This window comes from Haliaeetus leucocephalus, unplaced genomic scaffold (assembly GCF_000737465.1).
Source record: "Haliaeetus leucocephalus isolate CR32 unplaced genomic scaffold, Haliaeetus_leucocephalus-4.0 Scaffold160, whole genome shotgun sequence".
Classification (NCBI taxonomy): domain Eukaryota; kingdom Metazoa; phylum Chordata; class Aves; order Accipitriformes; family Accipitridae; genus Haliaeetus; species Haliaeetus leucocephalus.
Genome location: NW_010972596.1, coordinates 1,947,582 through 1,961,168, shown reverse-complemented (window position 1 = coordinate 1,961,168; position 13,587 = coordinate 1,947,582). Strand labels below are relative to the sequence as shown.

General features: G+C 39.5%; 1 protein-coding gene across 3 annotated transcripts in view; it reads left to right on the top strand.

Annotated features, from left to right (window-relative positions):
• Positions 1-833: 833 nt before the first annotated feature.
• The window catches only part of TPD52L1 (tumor protein D52-like 1), a 38,280-nt gene continuing 25,526 nt past the window's right edge, over positions 834-13,587 (top strand). For 2 of the 3 annotated variants that reach the window (XM_010562516.1, XM_010562515.1), the window contains exons 1-2: positions 1,463-1,510; positions 9,187-9,335. In XM_010562516.1, the coding sequence (XP_010560818.1) occupies positions 1,463-1,510; positions 9,187-9,335 (197 nt within the window). Of the gene's footprint in view, positions 871-1,394; positions 1,511-9,186; positions 9,336-13,587 lie in introns of those variants that run through there. The other variant, XM_010562514.1, reaches the window with a different exon arrangement.

Below are 13,587 nucleotides of genomic sequence, written 5' to 3'. Positions count from 1 at the left end.
GGGTCCAGCACCTGTGTTCCTGCTCTTTATCTTCCCACTCAGGGGAGGTTGTAATTAACAAGGCCGAGTTCACCACATTGTGCTCTGCAGTGAAGTTGATGGTGTGAATCAAATCAGTTCTGTTCTGTTAAATAGGAGGAAATCCAGGTACACTGGGGGACTCTAGGTGGAAGAAATGACAGAAAGCTGGAGGGAGTTTTGCTTTCTGCATGAAAATATAAAGTACACAGTTTCAGGTTGTTGAATACTTCAGACTTGCTGCTTGTAGCCTCTACTCCCTACTGCCAAAACTTAACAAAGTTAAATTCTAATCTCTATGTAGTAGACTGTACAGGCCTCTGTGGACCTGGGAAAGAAATTGTTCTCTTTTGTATTAAGTAGAATACAGATGTCAGGAGTTAGCCGAGATGGCCAATTGCCCTGCTGAAGGACTGAAATACCAGGAAGAGTGCTGTCCTAGATGTGGCCTGGAGAAGAATTTTCTTCCACAACAGATCAAGAACTTCAAAACAAGTTCCAAAGGAGCAAGAATGTTTTCTGTTATCTCATGTTTTGCATTGTTTTCTTTGCAGACAATGAAGAATGAGAGGCTATTAATGGTTGGAACCCCAGCAATCATTCTTCTCTTTACTGAATGATTGGGAGATAGGATATATTTTGTTTCCTCTATATGTATTACACCAGGCAGGCCCAGGTCTTGCAAACATTAATGTATGTGCTTATCTTGGTTATCATATATACTGATCCTGATCTTGGATGTGTAGAAGAAGAAAGTAACCAGAGGTCCAGCATGATTGTTGAGCCTTTGCAGGTTTAGATTGAGTGATCAAGGTATGCTTCTCTCTAACATTTAGAAGATTCAAACAGGAGGTATGATGTTTGCTCCTGCAAACTGTGTACATCTGTAAGGTTCTCAAATTGCTGCAATCAGAGGTACTTTTAAAGCAAACTTGGCTCCATAATATACTTCCTATATTGCTCAGTGTACTATTGTCACTATTCACATCAGTGATCCACATTAACTAGCTTTCTTGTTTTGAAGAAAAAGCTTGCTTTCTTCTTTTTTTCCCCCCCTTTTTTTCTTCTGTATTATTAGAAGCAAGGAAATGCCTTGTCAAGGACTAGTGGGGTCCAAGGTGATTGCTTTCTGGGAACAAGTGGTGCTTTCACATATTAAATTGCTTCTGTGCAGACATTACCATCTGATACTTCCAGTAGCTTTTCAGAAGCAAAGAGTAGCAGAATCCAAATGACCTTTAGCAGGAAAAGTTTGTTTTGTTTTTCTTTGTTTTTTTCCTAGTGGGTGAATATTATATCATTCTTAGATTTTAGAGGTCTGTATAATAGCTGAAATAATAATGGTTGTCCTTGACCTTTTAACTCTTTACTTTAAGGCCTGTTGGAAACCCAGTCTTTGCATGAAGCAGATGAAGATGTGGTCACTGATGTTGATTTCACCAATATGATTTCTGAAGAAGAAAAAGAAGAGTTAAAGATTGAACTAGCCAAGGTAATGAATTTGAATTTCTGTGAGTGTTACTGTTTCTACTTCCTTAAACTGGAAGATATTAATTGTAGGATGAAGTACACATCATAAACGTATGCTCTTCCTTTTTAATAAAATTATTCTAGGCTACAATAATGTGAAGCAATTAATTTCCTTAGACATTTTTTGAAGATTCAATATCTACTACTTGATGATTGTAGAGAGAAAGTTAAATATATCTTACCATTTTAGTCAAGATGTGTCTTTATTTATAAACCTTCCTTTATAAAGAATGAAAGGTGGTGTTCTTATTAGATCTATGGTATTGTTACAGTGGTTATGACACCTGATGGAAAAGATTGTTTGTGTGCTGCTCAAAGGAAAAGATGATGGTGATGGTTGCAGAAGAGACTGATGGTGATGAGCCCAGTAATTTTACCACATTTTTTGTTTCCTTTGGCACTGATGTGTTTGGAGAGGGTTATATTTTTGGTTTGCATTTGTTGTTTGCTTAATTAAAGAACTTCCGGAGATGTCATGACACCGTGAAGAAGTTAAAAATTATACTTAGTAATAAGGAGATGGGAGGAAAAAGGTGTGAGTCATATGGTCTTTTTATTACAAAGGTTAAAGAGATTGTGTAGATTCGGTCTACAATGGGAGGGTGGATTCAGTTTTAATTACTGCTGCTGAACACTGCAGAAACAGAATTGAAATTCCAAAATGTAAAATGAGAGACTGGAAAAAAGTGAGGGTTTACTTATTTTAAATATGAGACAAATAACAGAAATCACAGCTGTATGAATGGGGGAGTTGTTTTTGTCTTAACTGAAATAATGAATTTTTAAGACGATAGGTTGGAACTTTCACATAGTGAGAATAATATAACAACCCATTTGAATAGCAGGAAATCCAAAATTTAGGACTCTGTGAGCATATACCCTCAAAGTGTAATCTGGCTAGGGAAAAAACATTCCTTCATAATTGTTCCGTAGTGCTCTGTGAAGCATTTGCTGCTATTACACACAGAATGGGCATATCCAGAGGACAGTTCTTTTGCAGAGATTGATCCCTGTCTTTCATACAACAGAAATACTTAGATTAATATTAAGTTATGATGTTAAATATTCAAAGAAGTCACATTCTTAATGACTCTCAAGTCATTTACCTTCAGTGCTGATCTAGAATTTTCTAGTGAAACAAAACCCAAAAGATTTTTTTTTTTAGCTTTAATGTTTTGTCAAGCCTTGTATTTCTGAGTTGCTAGTTAATTTTTACTTCTTTGCTGATCCTCTCACATCTATAAATAATAAGAAGGAGGGTGAAACTTTACGTGGTCAGCTCATCACATAGTGATGAGAGAGGAGTTTGGATGTTCATTATTTGCTTTTTGTCAGGACCAGAGGCAATGGGCACACACTGGAAGACAGAAGGTTCCCTCTGAATATTAGCAAACACATTTTTACTGTGAGTGTGACTGAGTACTGGTGCAGGTTGCCCAGAGTCTCCATCCTTGAAGATATTCAAAAGCTGTCTGGGCATAGTCCTGGGCAACTGGCTCTACATGGCCCTGCTTGGGTGGTTGGGTTGGACCAGATGACCTCCAGAGGTCACTTCTGACCTTACCCATTCTGTGATTCTCTTTTCTGGTGAAAGGGACTTAAGAGGCAGATGGAAGCAAGGAATAGTAAAAAAAAGAACTTCCTGCAGCCATCTGAGAATGATATGCCTCTCTCAAGAATTAATCTCAAGTGTTTCCGGGCATCCTTCCTGCTTGCTGATTCCCGTGGGAGCAGAGAGTTCTCAGTGGCTCATGGTAGAAATGCTTTAATTCATGTACTAACACACAAGTGAGAGATTCCCTTTCAAATATTATGATCTTGGCTGACCTAGAAATTATTTTGTGAATTGCTTGCAGCGGTTTACTGGCATACAGCTTATGCTTAAAAAGCAAATCAAACTGATAATTATGCTAAGAAAGGTTTGGAAAACTTGAATTTAGAGTGAACAAAGTCTAAACTTAAATGAGGCTTATGATTCTTAGAAAAGACTGTAAAAACTGTGTAAGACCTTGACTACTTCAGAAAGAAACCTCTGTGGGAATTGGTTAATGTTTCCTTTTGAAAAGCTGTTAGTCTTTAAAGTCCCCTCTGCTTCATCGGTGGTAGTTTTGTTTTCTTCCATGTCCCTATGTGTTAGGTGATACCTGTTTGAGCCTGTAGGAACAAGCACCTTTCTTCTTATTGTTCTGAAAGGTTCAAATCTTAATGCTGCAGTCACTTAAGAGTTGATATAATGGGGAGCTGTTGTGAGCACCCGTTGTGCATGTATTTAAACAGAAAAAATATGTTCCATCTCTGTGTTGTGTATCTGCTGTATATATTCTCTGTATTCTTCTTCTTCTTCCTCTTCCTCCTTCCCTCCCCGACATTAGGAGGGGAACTAGTACTACTGTTTTTCTGACAGGTTTTTTTGTATCCTCTTTTCCTATTCCCCTGCTAGTAGTCTCTTTGTACTGCAAGCTTTTCAGAGTGTGGACTAACTCTGTTCTTGTATTTGTAGTCTGGCTAACACAGCAGGGCTCTGACTCTAATCCAGCTCTGGAATTTCTACAATGCAAATAAAATGAGTAACTCTTACAGAAACTTCTAACAGTCATTTGAATTAACAGAAGACAGTCTGACACTTCGGAATAATAGCAGAAAATTGTAGGCCAAAACTTTACATAAGGCCAGAAGCTTGTTAGCGGGGCAGATTTTTTTCTTTTTTTTAATCCCCTTCTTCCCTTGGTGTGAGGAGCATGGTACAGTGACTCTTGAGTCATGATGGGGGCTGAGGTTTTGAGCTCTCTCTCTCACTGCTGTCAGTTGTCCTTCCATTATGCTCATCAAAGTAGTAATTTACTCCTTGCTGTCTTCCCCCTCCCATACTGTCACAAAAGCAGCTATCTGGTTTGATCTACAAGCTTTCTGGCTGATGCACAGGTTCTAAGTTTAGCTGTGTGAGTTACTGCACGTTTTTTCCCAGTTTGAGGAAAGATGTGAGTACCTTTTTCTGCAAACTTATGACTAATTATATTTATGAGCGTCCCTGCTGTCTCTGGGTGCTGTTCACCCAAGGAAAAACTTACAAATCAATAGGTACTCAGCCTGGAGGTTTAAAATTTGAGCTATATGATTTGGTGCAGAGATGAAGTGCCTATTATGTTTTGTGCTATGTTATTCTGTTCACAGTTTCAACTACTTTCTTTAAAAGGCTACCGTAGTAAGGTGCTCACATTTCCGTAGAAATATTTTATGCATTTTAGTATACATGTTATAATTCCCAGCAATTTTGAAAAGGGGTAACAATTCAGTAACAATCACTAGTTTACTAAATACAATAGCTAATCAGAATTTAAGGGTCCCATGGGCTGGCTTCATTGAGAGACAGTTTTTCTGTATGTTTGCTGTTACTTTCTTTTTGTCTTCTGACATAAAAAGGATCATGTGAAAGAACGGTATAGAGAAGATGCAGTCTTGTGGGGTTGGTTTTGAAAGCCAATGAAATGAAGGAAAAGATTATTTTCTCCCTCACAAAGTGAACTTCTTTGTGTTACCAAGTACCCACTTATAGTTCGCTCTTTCTACCAGTAATAAAGCTGGTCCTTCATGATTACATTTTTTGTCTGTTAGATGTTTTCCAGCTTTTCTTACAGGATATGCAGAGTTGATGTTCAGTTCTAGCACAGGTGGGCAGATGCATGCTGCGGTCTGGCTGCCACGGTGGTACCTGTGGTGGTGAAGTGTGTGAGCCTGCCCTGAGAATCCAGGGTATTTCCAAGCCGTGGTTCCATGATGTGAGAGTTTTTGTGGCAGTGCCCTTTCAAACTTTCTACCCCTGCTGTTTTCACCTGTGAGCCTCCTGGCTGGTTTTGGCAGCCTGACTGGGAGGTGCTGTGCTGTGAGCTAGTAGTGAGTGATGCAGCTGTGCAGGGGTGAATTGTGGTGGTGCAACCAAAGACGGGTGTACCAGCTCACAGGAGCTGGTGGGAATTCCTTGGGACAGCAGTGGCTCCAAGACCTCCCTCTCAGGGGACCATGGCCTCAGTTTCTCTGCTCTCTTTGCTGTACGTAGTTGCTCGCTCCATCTCAAGTTTTTGTCAGCATATTATCACGCTGCTAGTGTTGGTTGTGTAACTTGTGTTTTATTTCTTTAAACAATACCTGACAGAGCCTGTCCCACAGGTGGTTCTCACTCCTAAACAGCCATGTCTGCCTTCCTTTCGGTAGTGATGTATGCCTGTGGTGTGTATCACAGTACAGGACCTCGGCTGCATGTGCTGCTTTAATTGATCACTGCCTTCCTCTCTTCTCCATCTCCAGCCATTTGTTCCTGCCCTCTGTGCTGTACCCACACAGGTACTTGCACACCTCTCTGCACTGCTGGATCTAGGAACTGAGCTGGTTTAAAAATAGCCCTTGTTTTTGCTGTGATGGCTTTTACCTGGTTAAGCTCCCCCTGCTGCGGAGGGCTGCGCAAACAGCCGGGCTAGGACACTACACGTTTGGGTGATGTAGTGGTAGGGAAAAAGGATGCTTAATCTAACTTGTGCATTTAACTATGCTGGCTTCTGTTTTCTTTTGGGGCCCCTTAATTTAACCACTTATGGCCTTGATCCTTAAAACAAGCATAATAAATACTCAATTTACTATTCAGCTTACCATTCAATCCATTCATCCGTATTATTCCAACCAGTAGCTGAATCTTACCACCTCCATGTTTTACATAGTACTATGTGTATCTTGGAATATAGATAATACCAACTGACAGAATATTTTATTAATAGTAGTTTATCCAAAATGCTCAATTTTACTGAATAAATACTTTCTGGTTTGTTTGTTATGAGCTGTTTTGTTAGTGTCTACTGGAAAAAATGGAAAAGGTTATATGCTGGAGAATTACTGGGGTGTTTTTTTTTTCAGGCATGCCATGATCTTAAAAGGTTGTTCAACCCCATAAAACATACAATTTACCCTAAAATAATAATTAAAAAAAAGGCAAAACAAGGGAAAATACTTTTTTGTGTTTGTGTGCTGGACTTCACTGTCCTTCTTCCATATTATTAGTCAGTCCCAGATTTCAGAGAGATCTATCTGTAATTGTGGATTTTTTCCTGGGGTCTCACCTTTGTGTGATTTACATGTTACTCATGTCAGCTAATCATGGAAATTGTAATGTCTTAGGTGGTCAGCTCCTCTCCTTGCTTCTACATGTCCCACAAAATAACAGAGGAAAGAAAAAACAGCTAGTAACTCTGATTCCTAGGCCCACAAAAAGGGAGAAGAGAACTTTGTCCCTATATGATGCGTCTATATTCTTCTGACTGTTGCACTTAGAAAGAAGGGAAATGGGAGGACTAGAAACTTGTATTTCTGTTGACTTAAGCCCTAGTTTCACAATGGAGTCTGCACTTGTAAGAGTGGACTTTTTGAAAATGCCTAAGCAGGTGATGCCTGACTTCCATGGGAGTTAGGTTCATAACCTGCTTAAATGCTTTTCAAGACCCTACTATAAGTCCCTAATCCTTTCTACTACTTCAGAGTCTTCAATCACTGATACCTGAGCACTTGAGGGGGGCTTTGTATCTGCCATTATTTTAAAATGATGGAACTTGAGGAGGATTTTGTCAATTCAAAACTGATCTCTACAGAAAAATATTTTATTATTTTTAATACAGTCAAAAATGTTGTTCAGACGTACGCCATTGAGCACATGGTTAATGCTTGCTTAGGGCTTTACAGCTTTAGGTATCTATTCAATGGAACAGATGGAAAGTAATTTTAATAGAAGCCCTTGAATGTTTACATATCCAGGTACCTACTTGTCCGCCTAGTGCTAGCCCATATGGAAAGCATTAATGTTTTAAGTACATGTAAGCATACTGGTATTGGTTTAAGTTAAGTTCTTTAGCAGTGTTACTCAGGCAGACTTGTGCACTAAGGGGTTTGCTGTGAGTGGGAAACAACTAAAGGGAGCTCTGAACTGCCGCCTGAGGAATGCCGACATTTGTGATTTCTTCTTTCTGTAAGCATTTAACCAGTTATTCTCTCAGAAGAGAAACTCGTGCTGCCTCTTAACAGCGTTTCATTTGCAGGTTAGGAATATAATGGAGCATAAGGGACATGGGAAGGAATAAAGCAATTTTGGATTGTTACATATTCTACTAGTGAAGTGTTGGCATCGAAGGCATTGGTATATACACTGATACCTGCTTCACTGAGGTCATGATTTTGCTTTGTGCTCATAGTGTTGCTGCTTAATTCCTGAGCTGCTTGAATGATTTAGATAGCAGGTAGTGACAAAAGAAAAACTGATAGATGGGGGATTCAAGGGTGAGACTTTCCCAAGAAGAATGAGCTCGCAGCCAGTTTTACAGGGAACGGAATGCATGAGTGTGTAAAATAAAAATAATGCTGGTATTGACATCCTAAATATAGCCCTGGATGTCAGCAACTGATTCAGCTGGTGCTTGCCTTATTCACTGCAGCCTATGGAGTTAAATCACATGGAGACTGTGGTTCCAAGGAACTTAACATATGGTAATCTGATATGTTACCATATGTTATCCTATTAACATATGGAGAAGGATCACAGTCGGTAAGGGAATTTCTAAACCTGAAGTGAAAGGCAGCTGCTCTGGTGTCACTTGCCCTTCTTAGCTTCAGTACCTCTGAGTGCTGCTTGTATAATTAATTGGCTTGGGAGGCTTCCGGGTGAAGAATGCAAACCTGTGCTTGCAGGAGTGCTACCCAAGCGGGAGGATCCTGAGCCAGCGGCAGGCTGATTCAGCAGTTCATCCTCCAGTCAAGTGTTCTGGTCCTTGGCTTGCTCCAACACTGGCTTGGCTTAAATGTCTCAAATAATGTCCACCGCAGGGAGACTTGCATCCCTCTGTTTGGGCTGAATGGCGTCTTCACAACTTGAATTCGCACAGTTTGGTTTGACTAGGAGCTCTGAAAAGACTAATCTGCTGGGTCTTCTGAATGCTTCTATGCTTTGGGTAGAACCTGTTCATTCATGTTAACAGTCCATCTGCTATATATTTTTATGTTACTATTTTGAAATATGTAGGGCCTAAAATACATAGATAAAACTCGTGACAAGGACATAACTCTTTATGATACTCTCAAGTCATATGTTGTAACGAGATTTTTTTTTTTTTAACCTACTTCTAAGAATTTGCATCTGTTTTTTTAATGAGTGGAAAACTAAAAAGCTGCAGATACGAAGTTAAAAGCCTGTGCATTCAAAGAGTGATATTTGCCTGAATTATCTAGTCTTCTGTTGTTCCGCCCATTCCCATTTTACTAGTGAATGAAAAGCTGAAATTTGAGACTCCTCATGCCCTCAGGCAGATCTTAGTCAAGTTGCTCAATAGTCACTTCCTTACTGGAAAATTCTCTCTCATCACATGCATGTGTATGATGGTGCACATAGGCAACGCAGTTTGAGACATTAATTTAATGTAGTGTGGGCTCTGTTCTGGATATGTCTTTGTGATCTCGACAAGCGCTTGTATCTCTCCGTCTCTCTGGTTGTCTATGAAAAATGCAAGTTCATGTGAGGTGCATGTAATCTCTTAACATCATATGTGTTTATTGTTCTGTGGGACCAGGCTAACACCTTTCTCCTTTCTCCTCCCTCTTTGTTTCTCTCAGCTAGAGGATGAAATTTCAACTTTGCGGCAAGTGCTAGCAGCCAAAGAAAAGCACCTGGTTGAAATTAAACAAAAGCTTGGCATAAGTTTGATGAATGAACTGAAGCAGAACTTTAGCAAAAGCTGGCATGACATGCAGACAACTTCTGCGTGAGTATAGACCTTGCACAAATTCATCCTTGTATGTTGTGTAGCATGTTGGGGGTATTGTCTTGATGAGCCCTGGTATGAAATTTAGCAATTGAAATACCAGGAGGAGTAGCTGGCAGGGACAAAAATGTCAGGCTTCTCAGAGCAAGGAGTCCTGAAAAAACCCTTCCACAGCAGCAACATGCTTTGCTATTTATGTCGCACCCCAGTCGTGCAAATCACAGCAACTAAAACTTGAGGTCCTGAGAAAGTTATCTTCCTGTCCAATGACACATTCTCAGAGAGTCCTTACTGAGGAGAGAAGGAACCTTCTTTAATTTCAGTGTATTATATTTTTCAACTTCCAAGAGAGATAATATAAAAAAAAAAAAGGAAAAAAATTACCAAAATATTAGCAACTATTTAAAAAAATAGTACTGTCATCTGAATTGTAAGGAATACTGGCAGGATCAGTTGATGTTTGTTTAATTCCTGCTTTTGGTTGTCCAAAAGAAACAAACAAATGTTGGAGTAATTGTACCATCTTTGAGGTTATCATAAGTCCTACATATGTCGAGTTTTTTGTATTTTCCAGCAGTGTGGTGTTAGGCAAGTCCCTGAAGCCTCTCACAGCCTTGGTTTACCACTGCGCGGAATGTGTAACTAGTTCACAAGAGTTCAGCGAAACTTGCCTTGTGTAATATGTAAGCAGCTTTGGGTTCCCAGGGTGAAAGGTAATGCATAAATATGAAGAATTGTTACTCCACTGCTGTTGTTGAAATGGTTTTAACTTGAAATTATTTTTTTTTGAACCAGACCAATTATACTGTGGAAGTCTGTAGTCTAAGTCAGTTGCTGCCTTCCAGGAGGGTGCCTTTTAAAACTGCACCAGTTCTTGGATGAGGAAGCAGGGGAGGAAGGTAGGGAGGTTATTTGGGCTGCAGCTTCCTGCCAGGAAGTACTGGTCCAAGTCATTTGTCTCACATAAGCAAGGAGTTAAAAATACACATATGGACATAGTGATAAGACCTATCCTGACTCTGCTACAAAAAAAATGTTCAAACCCCGGATAGGTAGTGTTACTTGCAATCTTCAAACACTTTTTGCTCTGTATCTCTCATAAAGTGTCACTGAGAGAGATGGCAAATAAAACCATGAATTCCAAAGCTCTAGGAAGGCCATGATAATTACTGAGGGGCTGGTCTCAGCTTCATACTGATCTTTTATACTTACACATATGAACATGCCATGTTCCTCTAAAACTTTTTGGGCTGAATTAATAGCAACATTGGCAGAAAGAACCACCCACCTTTCATCAAGTGCTGTCTGAAAAGTTACTTGATTTTTTTTTTTTTCTTTCTTTTCAATTGACAACTGAATTTGACACCTAGGGAGAAGCAAGAGTGAGCTGCTCCACGACAGAACTCAGCTAGGAGTCGACAGCAAGGCAGGCAGGGCAGTGGCGTCACTCATGAAGAAGCAGTCCCACAGTACCTGAACAAAGAGGGCAGAGCAGGTCCAGTGGCAGTAAACAGGGTCAAGCCAAGAGTTCAGAACTCCAGATGAGTCTGTAGTGATGAGCCAGGTTCAAGGTCAAGCCAGGAAGTCAAATCTGTGAGTCAAGGTCAGTGAGGTACCTGAGCAGATACAGGCACACCAGTAACATAACTCAGGCAAGGACCAAGGGCTTAAGTGCAGTCTAAGCTTTAGTGTACCTCCCAAGTGAAGGGGAGATGTGCCTAACAAGGCTTTTCCCAACTCTTTCTTGCACAGCACTGTCACCACAGTCTTGCCCAAGGTTACACAGTTGTGCAGTGTCAGAGGTGGCCTAATGCCTGGGCGGCCAAACCCATGGGAGTGGGGGGAAGAGTTTGCAGTGCCTCTTGGTGCACTCAAGCCCCTGAGAGAGACTTGGAAAAAATATGTAAAAATGTACATTTTTATATTAAAATAATCACTCTTTGTATTTTAATGAGAAGTCAAATAAGGCATAAACCCCTTAATAGGAAATGCAGTTTGTATGTCTCCTATCTCTAACTTTTGGACAGTTTCTCAGCTTGGTCCTATTTCTCATGACATGTCATTAACATGGCTCAGTGAGGATGTCTGGCTTGTGCTAGGAGAGGGTAGTCTAGAGACACTGAGCTTTCGAAGAGAGGAGAGGCACAAGACATCTGAACTAGAGTTACCGTGAGACACTAGCAAAATTTTGAAACAAAAAGTTTCATTTTTACTTGAAATTTGGTAAAAAAAATTCCAAGACAGCTTTTCATTTTCCTTTCACAATGTTGACATTTTCCACAAGGATAGAGAGAATTAGGAGACTTTATCAGTATGGTAGCTGCTACTTTTTATTTAAGATGTATTTAAGTTTCAAAACCAACAAGCCATTATGTGATGAGTGTCCACAAGTAGTTATGTGGAACTGACCAGCAGGAGTCCGTTTGTGCCCTTGAAAATCCTGATGTTCGTGGTCCAACTGCTATGTAATTCTGGCTGACACTCATGCCAGTACACTGATGCCAGTACAAATCATGGTAATCCGGCATTCTTCAGAATGGATGTGTTAAATCATAGAGGTGATTCATTGTTGCTGCACCAAAATAGCAATGGGATAGCATTACTCACCAAGATTCTCTGATTTAGTAAGTATGAAAAGCCTGTTTTAAAAAATAGAAGTTCAAAATATTTACATGCCTGTACTTTAGGCTTCTAAATCCACAATTAGTCATTTTAAAATTTAAAGAGACCTGGTTTTAAGGAGGCAAATTTTGCTTTCACTCAGTCTTACTGGGTTTTGTAGCTGCTGTGCTTTTCTGGAAGTTAAAACCACTTTTCTTTAATAGGGTACTTTTGAAAGCCACAGAGAGCAATAAAGCATCAAATTTTTGTCCTCTTAATAATCTTTTTAAGCTCTCCATTTAGGGGTGCATTCTTAGGGTTAAAGTGGAATTAGAGACAGAGGGGTGGACTTCTCTCAGAAACAGTTCTGGAAAGGGTGTCTGAACAACTAGTTAAGACTCATGACCTAACTCACAGGATGGATGCCACCTGGAATGACTAAATTTAAACTTGAGATTCTGACTATTTTTAAGCATTTACATTTTTAATGGTTGGCCATGGGTAGCTCAGGAGTTAGCCTGAGCATGCTTGAGATGTACATGTCAGAAATTGTCATTAAAGGATTGCTATGATTAAACAGAAAAAAAAAATAAAGTAATAGTTTTCATACTGAGGAAAGCTAGAGCTGGAGGTCAATAGGCTGATGTCCTCCATAGATTGAAGATTATGTCAGGCTCAACACACAGTTCTGTACAAAGTCTGTTTCCTTGTCATTAATTCATGCTTTAAGGTATGCAAAAGCAATTCTAACTACCTCTAGTAAGACATTACATTTGCAGCAGTAATGTGCAGCTTTTTTTCTATCAAATCAGCTTTTTTTATCACCTTTGTTTTTCTCTAAAGAAAACCTGTAATGTTGTTTACATTTTTCACCCTTGTATGAAATACACCTGGAAGTCATTCACTTATTATGATGACCAGAATCATAATGCATTTTTCAAGTTCCGTGTTAATTTCCTCTGCTATTCTTCAGTGCACTGATTTTTTAGTATAATCTATGTGTTAGGGAAAGCAGCGGGTTCTACTATAGAGGATATCAGTAACTAGAGAGCAAATGATTGCCTCAACTTTAATTTGCTTTCATGGTGGTAAAGCATTCAACTGGAATGACTTCTCCCACACACCTTTTTAAAGATTGGGTTTCCAGTGAATAGAGGTGGGTGGATATTCAGATAGCTTCTAGAAATGCAGGTTTTATATTTATATTTTAAACATAGATAATTCATTCTTATTTAGATGCTAGAAGCAGGGTAATGTTGATGGATTTCAAGGTTATTTATTTTAGCTTAAGAAATCATTAAAAATGTCTTTACAGGGATATTTACAAAGATCATAATTGAGCTTTTCTAATTAACGTTTTGCTACAAAGGAAAGGTTTTATGTAACCTAAATGCAGTATGTTTACTTAGTTAAAGCTGTTTGATTGGTGGTGCTTCAGTAGAGTTCCCACAGCTCTCTCTAGCCTTCTGTACTTCAGATTTTCACTGTGTAGTGCATTAAGGTAAAAAGATAGCTTCTATAAAGATTGACCTAGTTTTATACAGAATCACAGAATAGTTGAGGTTGACAGTGATGTCAGGAGACTGTCTAGTCCAACTCCCCATTTCAGAGCAGGGTCAGCTAAAGCAGGGTGCTCAGGACTGTGTCCAGT